A 22,485-nucleotide genomic window follows, 5' to 3' on the forward strand; every position below is an offset into this window, starting at 1 on the left:
CGCTGAGCCTGCGCGTCCGGAGCCTGTGCTCCAGAACGGGAGAGGCCACAACAGTGAGAGGCCCGCGTACTGCAAAAAAAAAAAAAGTGAAGCTCAGAATTGAAATAAACACTCCAAACACCCCAATAAGCCAATGGGATTTCCTAGTCTTTTAAAGTCACGTACAACCCAGTAAAGATCTTGACAAAGAGCTAGACATACCAACAGAGAAGAGATTTCACCACTGAGTCTTTATTAGGGTAATTTCAATATCAAAAAGGAAGAACTAGTTTACAGAGCATGAAAGAAAATAACCTATGACCTGGCCATGGACATGAAGTCCAGCCTTTTGTCTGAACTAAGTTGGTGAAGAAGACAGACACAGGGAGAGCCCATCAACTTGCCCAGATCCCATCACACTTTGCTTGTCCCCATGAACATGACCCAATCCCTCCTCTGGAAGAGGGAGGGAAAGAACAACCATAAGTAACCCGTTGGCAGTCAGAAAGTTGTTCTGGACTTTGCAATTGGGACTATTTCATATGAAATTCTGACCTTCCATAGTTTGTTTCCATTAGTCTTCAATGAAAAAACAAAACAAACCTAAGAGTTAGAATATACATTATTTGGAAAATAAATTCCCCTTGCTAAAAAGGAACAAGAAAGCATGGTTTCCTTCTGTCGGCCTTTGGGACCAGAACATCCAATGGAAGTAGTGTGTACCTTGAAGGTTGTTCAAGTGGGGTTGGGTTGTGAATGTGAGGGCCCAAGGGGACAGGAGACCCTTGTCAGGTTTGGTTTGTTTGTAGTAAGGAAGGTGATTCCTCTTAAAGAGCACTACAATCTAATACCTCAAAGTTATTTTATCCCTTACCAATCACTGGGGTCCATCGATAATTCCTGCTCATCAGGCAAGTTGCAACTAAAATATATCCTCTTGTTCTACTAAGGTAAAATCATCTCTTCGCCTTCCCTCAGTAGCTTATCCCATGCTGCAATGCACCTTTCCTCTGAGGCTCCTGCGATAGAGTGCAAAAAGTGCTTGCACAGCTATTTTGTGTCAAGATTACACAGCAATCAGTATGCCGCCTATTGATTTATGTGAAGATGCTCATCTTGCTGCGGAAAAGGAAATCAAGAACAATGCGCCTACTTTGAGGTCCTACTGTTTATAAAGAAAGTCAAACAAAACACAACTACAAACAGGTACCTAGACCTGGAATACAAAGCGAAACAGTTTTACTTAGCTTCTGAGTCTTACTATGCCTGCCATGAGGTAGCAAGTTGGCATAATTTAAATATCAGAGGACCTTGTTTTGAAATTCCATGACCATATCTGGTTTCTCAGTGTAGGTGTCCAACTTGCCAACAGATGTTGCCCGGCATTTTACCCATTAAACTCTATGATCTCCATAACCATTTAATAATAAGATTGGACCAGATCAGATCAGAGAGCAGATTTTCATTCTGCACAGAGATTCTGCCGGCTTTTCAACAGCAAAGTGAATTTATGGAGTAAAAGCCTCTGAAATTATCCATAAAAACAGAGCTATAAGCAATATCCTGCAGTCAGTTCTCAAGAATAAAGAGTTTGGAGAAAAAGGCAGCACTGCAGCCATATGGACAGTCTCACCTGAAAGATGAAAAACTGAAAATGTGGAAACTGATCACTTAAAGTAATTGGTAACTACCCTTTTAAGTGAAAAATACTTTGGTTGCCCTTGGTTTGGCATCAATCATTCATTAATTGTTTACTGAGCACCTATATTTGGTGCTCAATAAACATATACAATTACCTAAAAGGTCTCTTCTAGGTAGTAGGGATTCACGTGTGAACAAAAATTCCTGTCCTGACGAAGCTTATATTTCGTTGACTTCTATGTTTCTACCATAAACCATGTACTGGCATAGCTCGGGCTCCTGAGGGAGTGAGAAAGTCACCCTTTAGGTTACTGAACTGCTGATAAATGCCCAGCTATATCCTGTTGTTAAAAAAATAACATGGTCTTTTAAACTACGATGGGTTAATTATCACTCTGCTTCTTGGCTTCCCAAGCAGGACAGATTTTTGTACTTTAGTCTGAGCCACAGAACTTCATTTTGTTGAATGTCGGTGTGATCGACAGATAATTTTTATTACTCATCAGAGCATTTTTCAATCGAATTTTGGAACTCTGTTGCTTCTGATTTTACTGAGAAAACAGAAACAAAAAGAGAACTTTCACAAATCCCTCCAACACACTCACCCATTACCTGCAGCCGTGCCATTACCTGTCTTCACCCCTTACTAGGTGGTGCCCATCCAAGCCAACCCTTCCATCTGTACCCAGAATCTCCCACCCCTTTCCCACTTACTCAGGGACATTACCACAGCAATTCTCCCCTCTTTGCATCATCAACTCTCCCCCTTTTGCTGTGTCATTCTCATTACCACACAAATGTGCTATTCTTTCCTCCACTTAAAAAAACTCTTGACCCTACATTTTCGCTTGGCTTGCACCCATTTATTTGTTTCCCTTTACAGGTATCTCTAATTCCCACTTTCCCATTCCTTGAACCCACTTTACCCTGATTTTCACCCTACTCACTCCACCAAAACTGGTCTTGTCAAATGACCAATGACAACCTTGTGGCTAAATCTGATGTTCAAGTCTCTGTCTTCTCCCTACTTGGTCACCAATTGATGCAATCACTCTCTTTTCTTTGAAATGCTTTCTTCACCTGGCTTCCTCATTCTCCAGGTTTTATTTCCTCAGTAGCTACCACTTCTCAGGCTCCTTTGCTGGCTCTTCCTCATTCTTCTCCCATCTCAACGCTATAAACCTCAGGACTCAACCTTCAACCTCTTCTCTTTATCTACACTCACTCCCAGGTGACTTTATTCAGTTCATGGCTTCACATACTATCTAGAGTCTTATGATTTCTGAACTTGTATTTCCAGTCTGAATTCCGGACTCATCTCCAACTGCCTACTCAACATCCCCATTTAGATGTTTACCTTAACCATTTAGATCACAAACTTAAATCCAAAATTTAACTCCTATCTTCCACTTGAAACCTGCTCCCGTGAAGTCTTCCCATCTCAGTGAATGGCAGTTCCACTCCTCCAGTTACTCAGGCCAAATATTTTGGTATCACCTTTGATCTCTCTCTTTTTATCACACCCGGCATCTAATCCATCAGCAAATGCTGTTAGCTCTACCCTCAAGAGAGGTCCAGAATCTGACCACTTCTCCCTGCCTCTGTTGTGACCACACTGGCCAGGCCACCATCATCACCAGCCTGGGTCATGCCACCAGCTATGCAAATATGTAGATCTCTCCTCTCCCACCTACAGCCTGTCTCGAGTGCCACTGCCTCTAGCACAAGGCACACTGAACATGATTTAGACTCTCTCAATGTTTCTGTGGGTATTATCAACGTTAATTGTCATATCACTTTCATGTCCATGGGCGCCATGAGAAGGTGAAGCACTCTGTTTTGAACCTGCAGTTACCCCAGACAGATATACTGTCGTACGGTTTTAGAGTTCTTCTGATTCTTGTTGCCACTGGCTGTCATACTGATGGGATCTACGGGGCAGCATACACCTTGTATATGTGTACTGCCCACAGCCACATGGCTGTGGGGTAAGTGGACCCTGTGCACCCCACCATGCCAGGAGTTCTGGTGGGCACTGTATCTGCCTACCCAGAGGAGACGGCACCTTTCTCTTTGCACCAACGTGTCTTCTGCTCATCACATCCTGTACCTGTAGAGCTGTCCACACTTGAGGGGTGTGTGTGCTTTTTCTAACTGGTCTGCTCAGAGCAGGGAGCCTTTTGTAAACTGCTTAGAGACACTGAATAGGCCAGTAGCAGACCTGGCCATCACTGTGCACACAGGAGTCTACCCCAACTCAGAACTCTGCCCAACCCCTGCTCCAAACAGATCACATGTGCTGTTTCTAAATTCTTTATGGGCTGGAAAACCAGGCAACCTAATTTATTTGAATTTTGTATACGATCAAAGTAAACAGACTCTTATAAAGAGTCTAAGAAATTGTACGATTAAGTGCCTGAACTTTGAACACTGATCTTCTAGCATCTATTTGGCTGCTCAAAAGTCGTCTGGACTTTGGATCTTGGTTCTGTTCTGGACATCTGGATATTGGACTTCCAGATAAATGGAAGTTTATGGGATTGCAATTATATGCAAATACAGATTGCCAGAAAGTGCTTTATTAATCTCTCAAGCTGACTACATGAACATTTTTTCAGGATATTCACATTCGAGCAATCCTTTATATAAAGACAATTTACTTGAACCCCACACTAAAAATGTGCTTGAAACCACTCTAATCCTATTTTCTAATATTCTCACTCAGCCTTTGCCACTGTCTCTTCGTGTCTGTGGTTTCATTTGAATGTGAGCTCAGATATCTCCTCATTAGCTACCACACTATCCTATGAGACAAGGGAAAAAGCCATCTGCTCCCATTTCTTGATGTAGAAAGTTGGGGACAGATAAACACATATAACTCATAAAATGTCAGCATTTAATAAGGGAGTAGGAACATTAAAATATTTAAATTGGTGTATAGAAACTAAAATTTAACAATAAGTTAGAGTGAGTCAGAAAGAGTCTCGGACAAGCATTTTTTTTATTCCTGGACTGGTTAGGTTAAGGTTAAAAAAGAGAGAAGGGGAGTTCACAGCACATCACAAAATACTTAATGTTATTTTTTTCAGGTGGCTTTTTTTTGGAGCACAGGCTCCGGACGCGCAGGCTCAGCGGCCATGGCTCACGGGCCCAGCCGCTCTGCGGCATGTGGGATCTTCCCGGACCGGAGCATGAACCCGTGTCCCCTGCATTGCAGGCGGACTCTCAACCACTGCACCACCAGGGAAGCCCGGACTTTAAGAATTTTAATAAGAAGCCCCACGCTGATCATATCCAATACAAGTTATTCAACTACAGGTTCATCCTGTGATCCACCTTTGCAAGCACTTGAACAGAAATAGTCATATAAGACTCTAAGTAGTTTTACTAAAAACAAATAACCAAAAGCATGTACTGGGGCTGCTGAGAGACAGGAAGAAGTGCTCAGGAGAGGTGCTTGGCGGAGGCTGCGATCCAAGGTGATGATATGCTGAATGTCACTGGCTATACCGCTCATTTGGGGCTGGTCTCCCAGAGCCACGCGGTGAAATGAGAGAGTTGGATTAATTTTTAGCGTGGTTGATGATTAGGCACCAGTGAAGCATGTGGTGATACCTCCCAGGGCATTTAAATTCTTCCTCCTAAAGCATAACACTATCTTATCCAGTTCTATTTATTTTTCTTAAGTGTCTGTGACTTGCAGAGCATTAAGACGCCAAAACATATGTTTCCGAAGCCTGTTCTCATTTCTCACCTTCACTTAGACTTTCAAGGTCAGAGCTGTTTGTGGCTATCCACTTAATTGGACTTAAAATAAAAGGCAGCAGGAAACAGCAGATTTGTAATGGCCCTTCAAAGTAAGCACCAAACGAGCAGCCTGGCACATCTGAACCTATTTAAATAAATCAGCCTCTTGTTCAGGGCCCCCAAACTCCATCCACTCTGCCACTAGTCCCTGTGCAGCTGTAGCAAGCTAGCAGCAAGAGAGAGGATGTTTCCTGAACCCCTTGGAAAACCACTGGAGCTTTGAACCAATTGTGCATTTTTGTACACAGCAGGATCGCATGGCTAAGTTCTCTTTAACCTCGGAGTGTGCTCATTAATTAGGTTTGTGCAATTACTGTTCATGCCAGGCAATGACAGAGTAGATCATTACTAGTATTGTTATTAGGTACTGTATGTAGCTCCATATACTTACAAACCTTTGTTCAAAATGGATGCAAACGTTCCGAGGACCTGGAGTGGGAGAGGTTATATGTTTTGGGACAGAGTGGGTAGATGGGCAGGATTGGCCCACAGCCAAGATGTATAAAGCTAAGTGCCAAGGTTCACACAGCAACATGGGCGAAGTTCACATCTGGGAAAGAAGGACTGTGATCCAACTGCTTTCTTGACAACGCTTCTGGATAATACGTAGGGAAAGGGATTTGACGACAAGAAACTCTCTTAGATAATACAGAGAAGAATCAGGAGTAGGTTAAAAAGGGTGATGTAGCAACCAGACAACAAACATCCTGGGTCCAATGTTCAAGTAGATTCACGTTCCCAGGTTCTCTATAATCAATAAGTCCTGAACCTCAAACAACCCCTAAATCTTCCTCCAGTCCTTAGCTTCAAGGGCATCAAGCTTTCCAAGACCAACTCAAGGAAACAGGCAGCTTTCGGGTTGATCCAAAGGTTCCAAATCACTCTAGGTATAAGTAGATGCCTAGAGAACAACAGGGAACAGCTTGGAGACCCAGTCCCAGCTGAGGAGCTGCCCCATCTATGGAGCATATTCCTTATTCCACAGAATAGAAGGTATTTGCAAATCATATATACGTTCTTGCCCCCAGAATATATAAAGAACACTTAAATTCAACAGTAAGGCAAATAACCCAATTTTTAAGTGGGCAAAGGATTTGAACAGACATATCTTCAAAGAAGATATACAAGTAGCCAACAAGCTCATGAAAAAGATGTTCAACATCATCATCCTTCAAGAAAATGCAAATCAAAATCACAATGAGATACTATGCCACATCCACTAGGGTGGCTATAATCAAAAGGACATATAACAGCAAATGCTGGCAAAGATGTAGAGAAATTGGAACCTTCATACCTTGCTGGTAGGAATGCAAAATAGTACAGACACTTTGGAAAACAGCTTGGCAGTTCCTTAAAATGTTAAACATATGGTGAGCATATGACCCAGCAATTCTACTCCTAAGTGTATACCAAAGAGAACTGAAAACATATATCCACACAAAAACTTGTAAGCAAATGTTCATAGCAGCATTACTTATAATGGCCAAAAAGTGGAAGTAACCCAAATGTCCATTAACTGATGAATGGATAAATAAAATATAGTATATCCATACAATGGAATATTTGGCCATAAAAAGGCAACAACACGGATGAACTTTGAAAACATTATGCTAACTGAAAGAAGCCAGACACAAAAGGCCACATATTGTATGATTCCCATTGATCTGTAATGTCCACAATAGGCAAGTCTATAGCAACAGAAAGAAGATTGGTGGCTACCAGGGATGGGGACAGAAAGAGGGATGAGGAGTGATTATTAATAGATACAGGTTTCTTTTTGGTGGTGATGAACATGTTCTAAATATAGTGGTGATGATTTTACAACTCTGAATATACGAAAAACCAGTGAATCCCACATTGAGGATGAATTCTATGATAAGTGAATTATATCTCAAAAAAACTGTTATAAAAAGTCAATAGAGGACTTGCCTGATAGCGCAGTGGTTAAGAATCCGCCTGCCAATGCAGGGGACATGGGTTCGAGCCCTGGTCTGGGAAGATCCCACATGCCACGGAGTAACTAAGCCCGTGCGCCACAACTACTGAGCCCGTGCACCTAGAGCCCGTGCTCTGCAACAAGAGAAGCCACCGCAATGAGAAGCCCACGCACCACAACGAAGAGTAGCCCCCGCTCACCACAACTAGAGAAAGGCCAGGCACAGCAATGAAGACCCAACACAGCCAAAAATAAATTTAAAAAAAAAAACAGAAAATCTTAAAAAAAAAGTCAATAGAGAGAAACACTACATAATGCTACACGGTAAGGAGAGCTACTTCGAGGCCACAGCTGGAGTGATCTGGCCTTTAGAATTGACGGCCCTTACCTGCCCTGACAGCCACACTTCCAGCCTGAGGAGACTGGAGAATGTCTAATGAATTGTTTCTCAAGTCAGATATTTGTTGTTTGCTCCTTGACTTTAATACATAAGCAACTATGTTTTATGAATGATTCAGGCCCAGACTTTTGATCGTGAACACTCATCAGCACCATTATCAATTTCCGAAGGGTATTCAGTGCCCTTTTCCCTTCTACCCTAGATACCAAGCGAGACACCAAATACTGCAGGTGGGATTGGTTAGTTCCTGAGTCAAAGGGAGTGATTTGATCCCAGGCAGAAAACACAGATGCTGGCAAACCAACATAAGGCCCAGCCAAGACTGGATGGAGATGTGACAAGCTAAGATTGAACACTGATGATGTATACAAGAAAAGAGTAAATACATTTACAGGACAGTGACAGGGGACCTTGAGAGAACTTCGTGGTTGAGCAAGGTTCAGTTTCCAAACAGGGAAACTACTTCTCTCCTAAACCCTCTGCAAGAACAGAAGGAAAGCAGGTTCAAGTCCAAACACTGAGGATTTGACTATTAGCTAGGGATCAGTTGGGGAATTGCTCCTTCATCTGGCTGTTTGGGAGGCAGAGAGAAGAGGGCCTAGGGAGTGAGGCAAGGTCCTGAAATGACAGGAGGGCAGGCTAACAGCATATGGGAGGGACTCAGAGGAAAAGAGACCAGGAATAGAATATATGTGGGTGAGTGGGACCGTATTCTGCTAATCACTTTTCCTGTGTGATTGCATCAAAATTCACAGCCTTTCTCGGAGGGAAGGGCTATTATTTTTTCTTAATCTATGGATAAGCAAACATAAGCCCAGAGAGGTTCGGTAACTTGCCCAAGATCACACAGCAAGGAGGGTCACGCTCTATCTCAGTCTTAAATAATAATTCTATTGTGTTAACCCTTAAACATCATCCTCCCTCTCAGGAAACAAAGTCACAGGTTCCTAGAACACATGCAACAATACTCAGTGCCTACCGCATGCCTAAAATAACAGAAGTGGCTCAACATCTTTTTCATTGCTATCAGGTGACAGGGAAAAATAAAACTGACTTAGCCTACAAGTGGTTAGGGCAACAGATGACAGTTTAAGTGGGAGGAATGGGGCTGCTGAAGGGGAAACCTCTATTTCTACTTGCAACCTCCTTGCCCAGCTCAATGTCCATCAAGCAGTAAAAGAGAAAGTACAGAGCACCAGCAACTTTGACCCTTTCTAAGAACGTCCTATGGACAGGTGAAGAAGCCTGTATTACCCCTTCAAAGGAACTAATCTCCTTTCATTGGTCTTCTTAACTGGAAAAGTACTCTGAAGGTGGTAAGTTCAGGGCTTCATTACCTGACCACCTCTTCTGTTGGTCAGTCCATAATTAGGGACATATATTTGTTTCTTTCCCATTAACAGAGAGGCACAGAATTATCAGAGCTGGTGGGGACCCTGGAGATAAACTAGCCCCTTCATTTTCAGAGGAGACACTTGGGGCAAAGTACCTGGACTAGGGTTAGACTGCCAGTGTGTGGGATGAAAGGGACTCCATCTCTCCAGGCTTGGTTCCTGACAGTGCAGGATTCTGAGTGCATCCTTTAAAGCTGTAAACATGGCATTAATATAGTCTGGTGCCCAGACCCTTTCCAAACCCATCAGCTTTTACCAGGACAAGAACCGTGTCTGCATCATTTGGTTTACAAATCCAATCCTTCATAAAAAGGTAACCAACCTAATTGAAATGCAGCGTCAGCCTTCTTGGCAAGGTTCTGCTTCTTTCTGACTCCATATCTCCCTGTTTCATCCACATTTCTTTCCCACCCGATGACAAGCTCATTGGGAACCAAGGATGAGTCGAGGCTCAGGGAGCAGCACATCATGCTTTGATCTGCACCTTCCTTACCCTGCAATCAGTCTCTGTCAGAGCCAGAGGGCGTAAGAAGCAAAGCCACCACCAGCTTAAAGGGCACCTTTGTGGAATTAAGAAAAGGCACCCTTTCCCCTGGGCAGACACAGTCCCACACCAAAGCACACAGCTTGTCCAGTAGAGTGATGTCTGGATTTCTGTCCCTATTTGCCCCCTTGGTCAGACAGATGCCCTTGTGCAGTACATTAGCATAGCCTTGAAGGGCAGCCCCACTAAGAGGAAGAAGGAAGAAAAAGGAATTTCTAAAAATACTATTTTTTAAAACTTAGGTCACAATCCATTGGTGGGTCATGAAATTATTTTAGGGTTGAAACTAGCATTTTTAACAGAGTAGAAAATGCTATATATATATATATATATATATGCCTCACACTTAGATTTTATTTTTATATGTATATGTAAACATATACATATGTATGTATATGTGCATGGGTATGTGTATATACTGAATTGAGATGTAAAATATATTTTTTAGTGGGGGTCGTGGTAAAAAATATTTAAAAGTCACTGACTTAACACAGCCTAATATGAAATGTGCATCTAATTTGGAGGTTTGCTTTGTCTTTATTCCCAACCATCCAGTAGGAAGCAACAAGAAAACTAGAATGCATTTAGGAGTCAGACAGACCCAAGTTCAAATGCGGTTTACCACTAAATTTGGACCTTAGGCAATCATTTATGTTTTCTGGTCCTCAGGTTCCTGATCTGCCAGTGGAGATGGGACCTGTTTCAGAACGTTGATGTGGTAAAGATCGGGTATTAAGCACGCGTCCAGTTTTCAGATCTCTCTCTTCTCTCGACTTTGGAGAGACCAGCAGAGACCAGTGATCCAGGGACACACACGCAGCTGCCACTGAGGGTTTCCACTGCCTGAAGCCACAAAGCGGAGGAGGTGTAGAGTCCTGCAGTAAACTTTAAATGATTTTCTCCTGTGCAAGCTGTTCTCCTGTCTGTATGGAAGAACTGCCTCCCAAAGCATGCTTAAACAAAGATTACTGTTTAGCCAAGTCAATTAAATCATTTAAGCGAAAATACTACAGGTAAGCCAGGTTAGGAAAAGAGTTTGGTGTTATGGTTATGGTGAGAATCTGGTCTTCTGTTTTAGGTAAATGTGTTAGATTTTAGTTTGGCATGGTTGGAGTATTCCACATAGTAAGGATGAGAGCCTCTGAGGACAGAAATGACAAGCTAAAGTAATCTTTTAGGTCATGTGGGTCAAATCTCCCATTTTCCAGATCTGGAGATAGGGTCCTAGGACGTACAGGATCCACCAAAGTCACGTGGTTGGGGGGGGGCACACCCCGTCCCTTGGGAATATCATTTCTTAACTCCTGGGTCACAAGGTCTCCTTCTTTAGAATAATTCATCCTTTAAAACAAAAATTGCAACAACTTCCTGCCTTGATTTAGGTGTGGAAATGTGGGGAAGTATGAGAGCTAAAGTTAGGGTTTCTCAGCATATGTTTGTAAGAGATTTTTGAGTCATCACAGCAAACTTTAAAAATGACACAAAAGACACATAGGAAATTGGCAATCTATAAATGAAAATTTGAATTCTCAAGAAACATATTTTCACCCTCCCAATTAATCAACGAAATGCAAATTAAAACAATGTAATGTTGTTTCACCTATGAAATTGGAAAACATTAAAAATGCTAATAGTCCACACTACCAAGGATGTAGCAACCTAGCAGAAACTTTAAAAAGCTCATAAACTTTGTTCCAGAATTTCTGCTTCTCCAAAATCAAAAATTCATGTGTAAGGCTGCTGGCTGTAGCATTTTTTATAGTAGTGAAATATAATATGAAAATAACTTTCTATTTTATGATAATGCTAAACAGTGAATAACCGTTGTGAAAAACAGTTAATGATCTGAGGAAATGCTCATAATAAACCAAGTTAAAAAGTTAAAATGGGGCTTCCCTGGTGGCGCAGTGGTTGAGAGTTCACCTGCCGATGCAGGGGACACGGGTTCGTGCCCCGGTTCGGGAAGGTCCCACATGCTGCGGAGCGGCTGGGCCTGTGAGCCGTGGCCGCTGAGCCTGCACGTCCGGAGCCTGTGCTCCGCAACGGCAGAGGCCACAGCAGTGAGAGCCCTGTGTACCGCAAAAAAAAAAAAAAAAAGTTAAAATGGTATATATTCAATATAAGTTTAAAGTTGTGCATATCCAATATCATTCAAACTTATTTAGATATATAGGTACATATGTGTGTGTGTGTGTGTGTGTGTGTGTGTGTGTGTGTGTGTGTGTGTGTGAAAGTCTGGAAGAATAAATGCAAAAATGTTCATAGTTATTTCTGGATGGTGCGATGGAGAGATTATAGGCTATTTAAATTTTTTTGTATTTTGATGTGTTTTTATAATCCTGTACAATGAATATATTACTTTAAGTATCTGGTAAAAATATTATTTAAAAGGCAAATCTACAATTTAAACTTTCTGTTAGAATTGCCTTTTACATTTGATTTGACTCAAAATTTGCCATTGGTAGGATTTGTTGATAAGGAGTTTTATTACAACGTCAGGCTATATTAAACATTCTGAAAGTATACAATTAAAACACGTATTATCATCCCTTGTTATATGCATTATCATTTGACAAATCCAAAGTCTAAAACATAATTTTTGGCAGTATGATGATTAAACATTCAGAGAAACCATTTTCACTATATACACCTCAAATTATTGGATACTATATTCTTTGATATATTTTTAAATTACCCAACTATATTAGTGAGGAAGCAGGGATTTCTTAGAACCTAGAACACCAACTAAGCACAAATCCAGAGGGGTCTGTGTTGCTTTGCCTCTGAGGCATTTGCCATTCCCCAGTGGTCAGAAACTAGGATTGTGGAAGCTACAAACATGAGGCCTGATAGGGAGGAGGTACTTCAGGGGCCTCCACTCCCAATAGGCTAGAAACCCTGAAGGGTGGACACTCTTAGTGGGTGAATAAGGAAAAACAAATCTGCCTACCGAAGGGAAATAGTAGAATGTGCCTATTTTGGCCTTAGTTTTGAGTGGTACTGAAAAAAAGAGCAAGAAAAAAGAGTCTCCCTTAAGAATTTCTAAGCACAGCCTCACTCCTGGCTTTGGAGTCTGAATTCACACTACATGGGTAGAAAAAAGTCAGACATTTAGGTTAGAATGGTTCCAGGTTGGTTGGGCTCCCGGGAACTTGAGAGAAGAGCAAACAAGTCCTCTCTGTTGGGATACACTTAGAACCGAGGCCTCAGTGACTCCCTACAGGTCAAGTTCCAAGAAATATGAGTTCAAAGTTTTAAAAGAGGGCTTCCCTGGTGGCGCAGTGGTTGAGAGCCCGCCTGCCGATGCAGAGGACACGGGTTCGTGCCCCGGTCCGGGAAGATCCCACATGCCGCGGAGCGGCTGGGCCCATGAGCCATGGCCGCTGAGCCTGCGCATCTGGAGCCTGTGCTCCGGAACGGGAGAGGCCACAACAGTGAGAGGCCAGCATACAGCAAAAAAAAAAAAAGTTTTAAAAGAAATCACTAAATACATAAGAAAGCAACCCCACATGAAACATAAAACAACACAACTAGATCTGCAAGGACACTAACACTAGAAATACCAATTATGAATTATAAATATACTTAATATGTTTAGAAAAATAAAAGAAGGCATTAAATAATAGAAGAAGAACAGTGAAAATCAACCCGACAGTGGTGAAAAGGAGCCACAAAACCTAGAAATGAAAAATATAATAATTACAATTAGAAACTAAACAGATGAGCACCAGAGCAGATTAGACAAAATTGAAGAGAAAATTAGAAAGTGGAAAGCAGATATAAAGAAATGATCAGCAAGAAGAACACAGAAAAAGATGAGTAGTTAAAAGACATGAAGAACAGGTTATATATATATGGTATAACATATATCCAATCAGAATTCTAGAAGATTATGGGAAGAATGAGGTAGAGGCCAAATTGGTGGAAGGCACTAATCCTCAAATTCAAGAAGTCTAATGAATCACAAATAGGGGATAATTAAGTGAGAAAATCACACCTGTCATGGCATCAGGAAAATGCCGAACACCAAAAACAAAGAGAAAACCTTATAAAGTAGTCAAAGAGAAGAGACCAACTTCTTACAAGGGAGCAACATTCACACCAGCAGCAGTCTTTTAAATGGCAAAAGTGGAAGTCAGAGACAGTAGAATTATTATTTCAAAGTGGAATGAGAAAATAACTTTCTACCCACCAAAGCTATCCTTCAAGAACAAAAGTAAAATAGATCTGTAAGCAAATAAAAATCAGGAGCAGATACTATTAACAGATTCTTGCTAAAGGAACTTATAAAGAATGTTAGTCAGTACAAGAAAAAGTCATAGAGAAAAGGTCTGATATGAGAAAAGAAATGAAGAGAAAAACTGGTAAAAATGTGGATACTTCTAAAAACATTGATGGCATAATGTCTAATTTGTAGGGTTTAAAAAGTGAAGATTATACCTCAATAAACCTTTATAAAACATCAAGGTAGAACTTAAATTGTAGACTTCAAGTCATTTACATTGGGGGACAGGAGACTGAGTTAAAACGCTCTAAGGCCCTTAAGATGTTTAGCATGAGTGTAAAGATATTAGCTTTACACTCTGTTGAGTATATATGCATTAAAATTTTTAGGGTAAACAGTGAAAGACTAGAAATAAGATGTATAAATTCCAAACTACTAATGGGAAAAGCAGATTTAGAAAAAAATCAATCCAAAACAAAAACAAAAAAAAGTTATAAAAAATAGAAAGTTTAAAATAGCATGATAGAAAAGAATCCAAATGTAATAGTAATCACAATCAATGTAAATAAACTGAACTTTCCAGCTAAAAGATAATGATTGTCAAACTGAATTAAACAAAATGCTGCTATATTCTGTTTACTAGAGACTTACCTAAAACAAAAGGAGGTTGAAAATAGAAGAATGAAGAAACTAAACCAGTCAAATCCACACAGATGTTCTTGACTCATCTTTGAGCAACTTAACAATCTCATTCCTTGTTAAAGTTAAAATACAAATTATCTGGTTCTAGGAAAAAAAAGGGGGAGAAGGGAGGCGAAAAGGAGAGAGGAAGAAAGGAGACAGGAAGGGAAGTGGTGATAAGTCCTCACTCTCAACATTGCCAGGATTCACAAAGTTTAGGTCATCTCTTGCTGGAGGAACCAGAGTAGCTAGGGAAACAGCCATGGGCAATCTGCCCTCTGTGTATTAAAATCCACTGGGCTTTCTGAGTCTGTCAAAGTGCCTCCTTCACTCTTTGAATCATATGCAGTAACTGAAGGGTTTGCTTTTAACATAAGTAGAGGGAAACAAAACAAGGAAAATAGCACCATGCTGTATCCCTAGATCAACAAACAGACTTGTGATACTGTGATTTATAAGAAATATATATATTTGGTCATTCAGATGACCAAAATATATTTCTCATATATATTTGGTCTTGGTTCACAGTTCCGGGCTCGAGGCTCTCAAAACCCCTGGAATTTCCTAAGTGTGGAGAGTGATAAAGGTGTCGTTTTTTTATGTTAATAAGACAACTTTAGGAAAGCACCTAAGGATGGGGGCTGGTTGTCAATGGAGCCAACTGTGTGATTGAAGGGTGGGACTGAGGAGAGAGGGGCTGGAGGTCAAATCAATCGCCAGTGGCCAATGATTTAATCAACCACACCCACGTAATGAAGCCTCCATAAAACCCCCCAAAATGGCAGAGTTCAGAGTTGGTGAACACCTGGAGGTGCTGGGAGAGTGGTGCCTGGAGAGGGCACGGAAGCTCCATGCCTTTCCCCGTGCCTCACCCTAGACATCTCCTCCAGCCAGCTGCTCCTGAGTTATATCCTTTTATAAGAAACCAGCGATCTAGTGAGTGAAATGTTTCTCTTAGTTTTGAGAGATCCTTTGGCAAATTCATTGAACCCGAGGAGGGGGTCACTGGAACCTCTGACTTACAGCCAGTAGGTCAGAATTACAGGTAACAACCTGGACTTGTGACCTGCATGGGGAGTGGGGGCAGTCTTGTAGGACTGAACCCTTAACTTGTGGAAAACTGATGTTCTCTCTGGGTGGACAGTGTCAGAATTGAGTTAAATTCTTGGACACCCTGCTGGTGTCTGAAAATTTCTTGGTGTTGGGAGGGAAGCACCCCCTACCCGACCCCTACACATTTGAATTGGGTCCAGGAACTCAAAAGAATGCTACAATCACAGGCATCTAGTCAGTTAAGAATTTTAGTGCCTATATTTTCTTTCTTTTGAGGACAGAGAGTTTCCAAGTCTATCAAGTAATACTCACTATAAGGATGATCTCACTGAAATCTGCACATTAATTTTACTAATTTACATACTAGGTATGGAGGGGAAACAAAGGTTGAATTTATAACATATTCTTTGCCTTAAGAAGGCTTGGGACTATACATTTATATTTATATAATTGTTTATGGTTTAGCATCTTACCAGAAATACTTCACTTTATGAAGTTTATAATATTGTTTCAATTTCGATTTTCCCATGATCATTAATAACAATTTGCATTGCAAACACTCTGCTGGCAAGCAACTTTTCAGGAACACACAAAATGAATAAAGCAAGGCACACCTAAATTACTAAGTAGCCTGCCTTCAACTATCCAGCTTTAAGCATCTTTATTTAGACCATTCCCTTCATTTGAACTGGGCTGACATGCTGTCAGATTATAGTGCCAAGTCTAAGAAGAAGTTAAATACCATGGACAGCTGCTTTCTAGGCCAATGACGGCCTAGCACCATAGCAGATCAGGGGACCTCAGCAGGCAGGCCAGGCACACTGCAAAACATGCCAGATGCCCTGAAACTCCATTGCTTCACATCCTGCAGGATTCAAATTAATTCCCAACCAGCTCTGGAGAGGTTTTTGGAAGATAGTCCCAATCATTTATAAATAAAAATACCCTTAAAACAAAAATCTCTGCTTAGCATAGATATTTCTAAACCACAGTTTAGGAAATAAACTTTCAGGACAACAAAGGCATTTGAAGGTTTCCTTGGAGTTTATAATAATGTCTTCCCTGCATACGTTCACTGTATATGAAATTAGGCTTAAAAATATTATAATATGACAAATATCACATGCCCCTAAGGGAGACAACAGCCTGCTTAACTCAGTGATTCACTGGCATGAACTACAATCTTCAAGGAATATTTTGAAATTCTCAAATTTGAAATAATTTATCCTGATTCACTTTTCATTTAAGAACAAAAGATGAAAGGAAAGGAACTAACACTTAGTGAACAACCCACATTTGCCAAGGACTATGTTAGCTGCTTAACATTCATTTCTTCATTTAGTAATTTTCCCAACTTTATGAAGTAGGTATTATTATTTTCATTTTCCTAATTAGGAAAATGAGGCTCAGTGAGTTTATGTGACTTCTCTGAGGTCACAAGTCTTATTATACACCTGGGCTAACACCCTTTTTCCCTGAATCAAAGCCCAGGATCTCCTTACCATGTCATGACACTACACGACATTTTTTTAAACAATAATATTATCACTAAAAGATGCAATAAAAATATCAAATTAAAAAACCAAACACCAGGTGGAACAGTTAAATAAAATGGGAAACTATTACTTTAAATATGAGAAAAATGTTTGTATTTTCTAATTTTTCATGCTCCACGGTTGCCCCATCATCAATAATGAAACCAAATTAAGATTTTCAACTGGTCCAGGAAGCAAGCAGTTTCAAAGATATTTCACTGTCTACAGCCCAGCAGAATTGATGAGTTTTTAGTAAGAACCATTGATGACTTGTATAAAAATATCTAAAATATGTTTCCTCCACTTTCCCATACTCCCCTCTTCCATAATTGTGCAATTAAGACAATGAGGTAGCTTTGCCTAAAAATATGCTTAGTATTTTGCTTCCTAAACTCTTGTACAGCACATTCCTCTCTATGAAGACTCCATTGAGGGCTGTCTTTGGCTTGGGGTCTTTTTCTGAGTGTTCTGATGATGTTAGAAGCACTGACTTAGGTAGGAAAGGTGGAGTATACAGCCAGAAATCGACTTTGCAGATCAGAGAACAAGACAGCCAAGCTCAAAGACTCATCCCTCCTTGATACACATTATGTTCAGTGCTTAGAGAGCAAAATCTCCATAAGATTCTGAAGTCAGACATCTGATAAAGACCAACTGCTGAAAAAAATTTTTTCCAACAATTATTCAAAAGTGAAATTGGCAAGGTAAAATTTCCTAAAGGAAATCACACATCATTATGTACTGTTCCACCTAAAAATATCTGTGTTCCAGCATACCGAACAAGACTTAGCTATGTTAAAAAATTCTGGTCCCATGATAATTTATAGTTCAATCTAGTTACTGAATGACAAAATAAATAATAATGATTAAGTGGAATAAACTAAAGCTATTTGGTGCTCAAAGGAAAATAATAAAATGAACATATTTTGGAGGTAAATCAGAAACAGGAGATATAGTCATGAATATAATTTGCTTTCTTTTTTAATCAGGTAAATCCAGAATTCCAAAATTTTTAAAATGCACAATATTAAGCATAGCAAAAATTATGTATATGAGTAACAACTTTAAGGAATGCCAGCCTAAGTTATTGACTTTTAAATTACCATTAAAATGACATGACAGTCACCTAATATAGTAGGTAAAAAGCCTGCAAGAGCTGATTTAATGAGTGACTTATAATTTATTAAAAACCTTCTGTAAACCATATTTAAAAGGTTATTACTAAATGCACAAAACCACCTCCTTCCTCCCTATCAGAAGACAAAATCCCCCTGCAATCTTCAATACACCATTGGACTGCTCTGCAAATTCCTTTTTCATACATGTTGCCAACATAACCTTTAGCCGAGTCTGTGCCTAAGTTAATAAAGTTCCACTGCAGCATACCAAAACGAAAAAGTACTGAGTTCTCAAAAAGACTTTTTAGCTTTGATGGGCCCAGGATATTTATAAGACACCAAATCATTCCCTTGCCTCTAAAAAACAGGCTTTTCCCTCGGCAACTGTTTAGCATTCTAATTGAAATACACACATAGACGACTAATGCAAACCACTCAAACTTGTAGCCAGTCTTGAGGAGATGGCTTGAGGGATCATCCTTTGGGCTACAAAATTAGATCAGGGACTGGGCTCCAGTGGTGACCCTGTCTTACGCCCTCAAGGATACAGACTCACTATCACATCTGAATGCTTATTTGCCACGATTTTTTTTTTTTTTACTACAGTTTATAACAACCAACGATACACTGAGTGATACATTAGAAAAAATACAGTATAGAACATTTCTTTTTTGCATGGAATAAATAGAAATATTACTAGTGGTTTTTTTGTCTGTGCTTTGCTTCTATTTCACGGCTGCTACAAAAATGATGGATGGTCATCAACTTGAACATAAAGGAATTATGCTAAATTAATATCATTTTTTCCTTCATTCTGGACAAAACATCTCACCCTCCACTCAACATCCGTTTTTTGCATACATGAGAATTTCTCCAGATGCAAGTATGAAAAGTCTGCATATGTATTTTGTTTTACTGTTTAAAATCACATTCCGAGACGACATTCCAATGTTAGGATATAGATCAGAATGGCATTACTCTACTTAACAGAAAATTTTATTGATGTGGCCCATGGATTATTTTTAATAATTAATCTATATTTTTGCAGATCGATTTCTTCTAAGCTCTTTACCAACTTGCTTGCTACCTAAGTGGTAGGATGGCCACTAAAATGTCATTAAAACTCCCTCAAATCCTACCATAAAAAATATTTTGGGTCATGTTTATCATGGCGTGCAAAATGGGCCCTCGAGCTACAGAGGCAGGCAGGATGGCTTGCCACTGACTCTTTCACATATCCCGATCGGTGCCTGGTCGAGTGGTCTGAAGCGCTATTGTGTGCATCAAGAAGAATGGCCAGGACCCATTCTAACGACCAGTCCTGCTAGGCCCTAGGCTGCTGACTTAAAGATCCAGCTCTGCTGACACAAACAAACTTTCTTCGCTAAGCACCTTTAAAGAGATGGTTCTTGATAACTGTCACACATTCATTTAAATCGAAAAAGCCCTGCAACTCGCAAGGCACACACACACACACTTTCCCGTGAAAATAAAATGGCTCACAAAAATAAGAAAATAAGCGACAAATAACTGCTGAGCCTGCTCTGAGAAGCTTATGTAACCTATATTTATAAATGTTTTACTCTGAGGCAAGTAGCTTGAGAACTTAGTAGACATTCCCCAGAATACCCCCCAAATTATTTTTCCCACTGTCATGTTGGTCTGGCCATCAAAGAAATGCATAAAGCACCCTGCTATTCATTACAGCCCCAAACACCGTCCCATTTAAAAAGTGGCAGATCTAAAAAACATAAGAGTTCAGAGCTATGGTCAAGAAGACATTAAATAAACAACCACCACCACCAACCTTTGCTTGGGCCTCTGGTGCTGTCACCTTGACGACTTTGTTGCGGTTTATCATTTGCTTCACCCATCTTTCTACTTGGACGTTGAATTTCATGAAAACCACATAGCCAAAGTAAGCTGTTAAGAGAAGCAAGCTTTCCCACCACATGATAAAGTTATCCAGGAAAAATATGATCAGCATGATCAAGTCAATGATGTAGAAGGACACATCCCGAAAGAGTGGCCACCACGTCAGGTTTAAGATTTCTCTGGAAAACAGAGCACACATGCCAATGACAAAGAGGATGTTGAACACCGCTGAGCCCACGATTGTGCCAATGCCAACATTGCTGTGAGCGATAAATACCCCTATGAGAGACGTGAAAAGTTCTGGGGCTGAGCCCCCGGCAGCCATAAAGGTGGCTCCAGCCACATCATCAGAGATGCCCAGTTTTTCAGTGATGACAGTCAAAGAGGGAACAAAGAACTCATCGCAGACAATGGCTAAGGCTATGAACATGTAGATCATTCCAATGACATGGAGAATGATGGCACCTTGTCTCCGCTGCTCGAGGGAAAAGATGTCTCTTGGGTAGTCTCCTTGGGCATGATCTGTACTATTCTCAGATTTGCCTTCCTGAGAAACAGGTGGCTGTGGCGTATAATCTCGAATCTTGTCATTTAAATCTAAGAGAGTTCTTTGACGGTAATCGTGTGTTACCCTGGGGCCACTTGCACCACTGGCCTCTCCTGTGCTCGGTGTCTCTGTCTCAGAAAAGGCACTGATTGAAAACGGAACAGTGCTAATGGCTACCAGGCCCATGAAAAGGCCTAAGATTCGAATCAACTTCAGTTTTTTTCTGACATTATAATGTCTCCTGCAGCCAGACGGTGACTTATCTGAACACCATTTCTCAAGGAAAGAGATGGTGGTGGTGCTTTGGTGCAGATCCATCCTGGGTCTTCTGGTGGATGTGGTGGTCTTCGAATTGTACACTCAACCAGATGGTTCTTTCATACTTTTCCTCACTTTACAGTTAACAGTGCTTCTGGGGTGCTTCCACAATCAGGGATTCTTAGGCTTCACATGAAATATTTTCAACATTTATGCTTAAATAAAAATAAAAACAAGGATATGTGAATCGTAAAATCATGTCTTTTTTACAAAACAACTTGGCAGATATGAAAAAATCCTATCCTATAGCCATGTGACCTTGGATTAAGTTCCTTAATTTTTCTGTGCCTCAGTTTCCCCATTTCAAAAATTAGGACAATTACAGCACCTACCACCAAGTGCTGCTTTGAGGATGAGTTAAAATACATGAAGCATTAAGAGTAGGACGTGACACATACTAGGCACTTATGACAGTGTATGTACAAAGGCAAACATTTTGGTAAATCCAATGTTAGACATAGACTATGTATTTGTGTCTGTTAAATACAAAAATTTTATAGATGTAGATGGAAATCTTTATTTATCCCACCTTAATTCATGTAACAAATAACCTCCCAGGGCTAAAAAAGGTATCACTTCCTTTAGAATTATCTACGTATTTGACAACCAAAACCACTGTCTTTTCTTTTGGTCCAATTATATAACTCCAGTTGCAGGCACACTTTTCTGATTAATCTATCACTTGGCAAGGGCTGAGTGTTGGAGGAGACAGCACTCTTTTCCTGCACACATAAAGATCTCAGGATCCTATTTTTCATGGAAAGCCCCTCCTATAGCAAACGCAGAAAAGTAGCCCTTTAAAAATTTAAGTTTACAAAAGAATGTTCTGATGACATGAACAAACTGTCTTCCCTAAATATCTAGACACTGTATTCAGCTAAAGCTTATTTTAAAAAACAACCTTTAGTCGTATTTAAAATAGACAACTTAGTAAATCAAACAACTTCTAACAAGTAGGCTGCTTCAAGACATCAAATGTGTATTTCATAAACAATATGCAAGCTGCAGTGATACCTCTGTCCACAAAATCTGCCAAAAATAGCCCTGACACTGACTCTCTAGTAGGTGAGATACCCAAGCAGTTTTCATTCTCTGTCTCCACAGAGAAGGGTAAAATACCCACACATGACAGCTGATATTCCGAAGGTTCCCCTTTTTAATTTTCTTTAAAAAACAGTTTTGTTTTGGGGTTTTGGTTTTTTCTTGTATCAACGATTTCATTTTAGAGGCATTCGCTGAGATCATCTCAGGTGTAAAATAAGCTAATTAAACAGACGCCAGTGACACACTGAGATTAGCTGGAACTCAGGTTTGCAGAGGGAGCCCAAATCAAACCAGGCTGAGATGCTATTACTCCTGAGATAAACCTAACCCAGCACAGAGATTCTCGGCTGGCCTGACAGATGTCTATGCTTAGCGTGAACGATTAAGC

The 22,485-nt window shown here is 40.4% G+C and overlaps 1 protein-coding gene across 2 annotated transcripts in view; it reads right to left on the reverse strand.

The window, feature by feature from the left end:
- The window catches only part of SLC24A2 (solute carrier family 24 member 2), a 240,407-nt gene extending 219,354 nt beyond the window's left edge, over positions 1-21,053 (reverse strand). For both annotated transcript variants that reach the window (XM_060155123.1, XM_060155122.1), the window contains exon 1: positions 20,121-21,053. In XM_060155123.1, coding sequence (XP_060011106.1) covers positions 20,121-21,053 — 933 coding nt within the window. The remainder of the gene's footprint in view (positions 1-20,120) is intronic.
- Positions 21,054-22,485: the final 1,432 nt, after the last annotated feature.

Source organism: Lagenorhynchus albirostris, chromosome 7 (assembly GCF_949774975.1).
Source record: "Lagenorhynchus albirostris chromosome 7, mLagAlb1.1, whole genome shotgun sequence".
Classification (NCBI taxonomy): Eukaryota; Metazoa; Chordata; class Mammalia; order Artiodactyla; family Delphinidae; genus Lagenorhynchus; species Lagenorhynchus albirostris.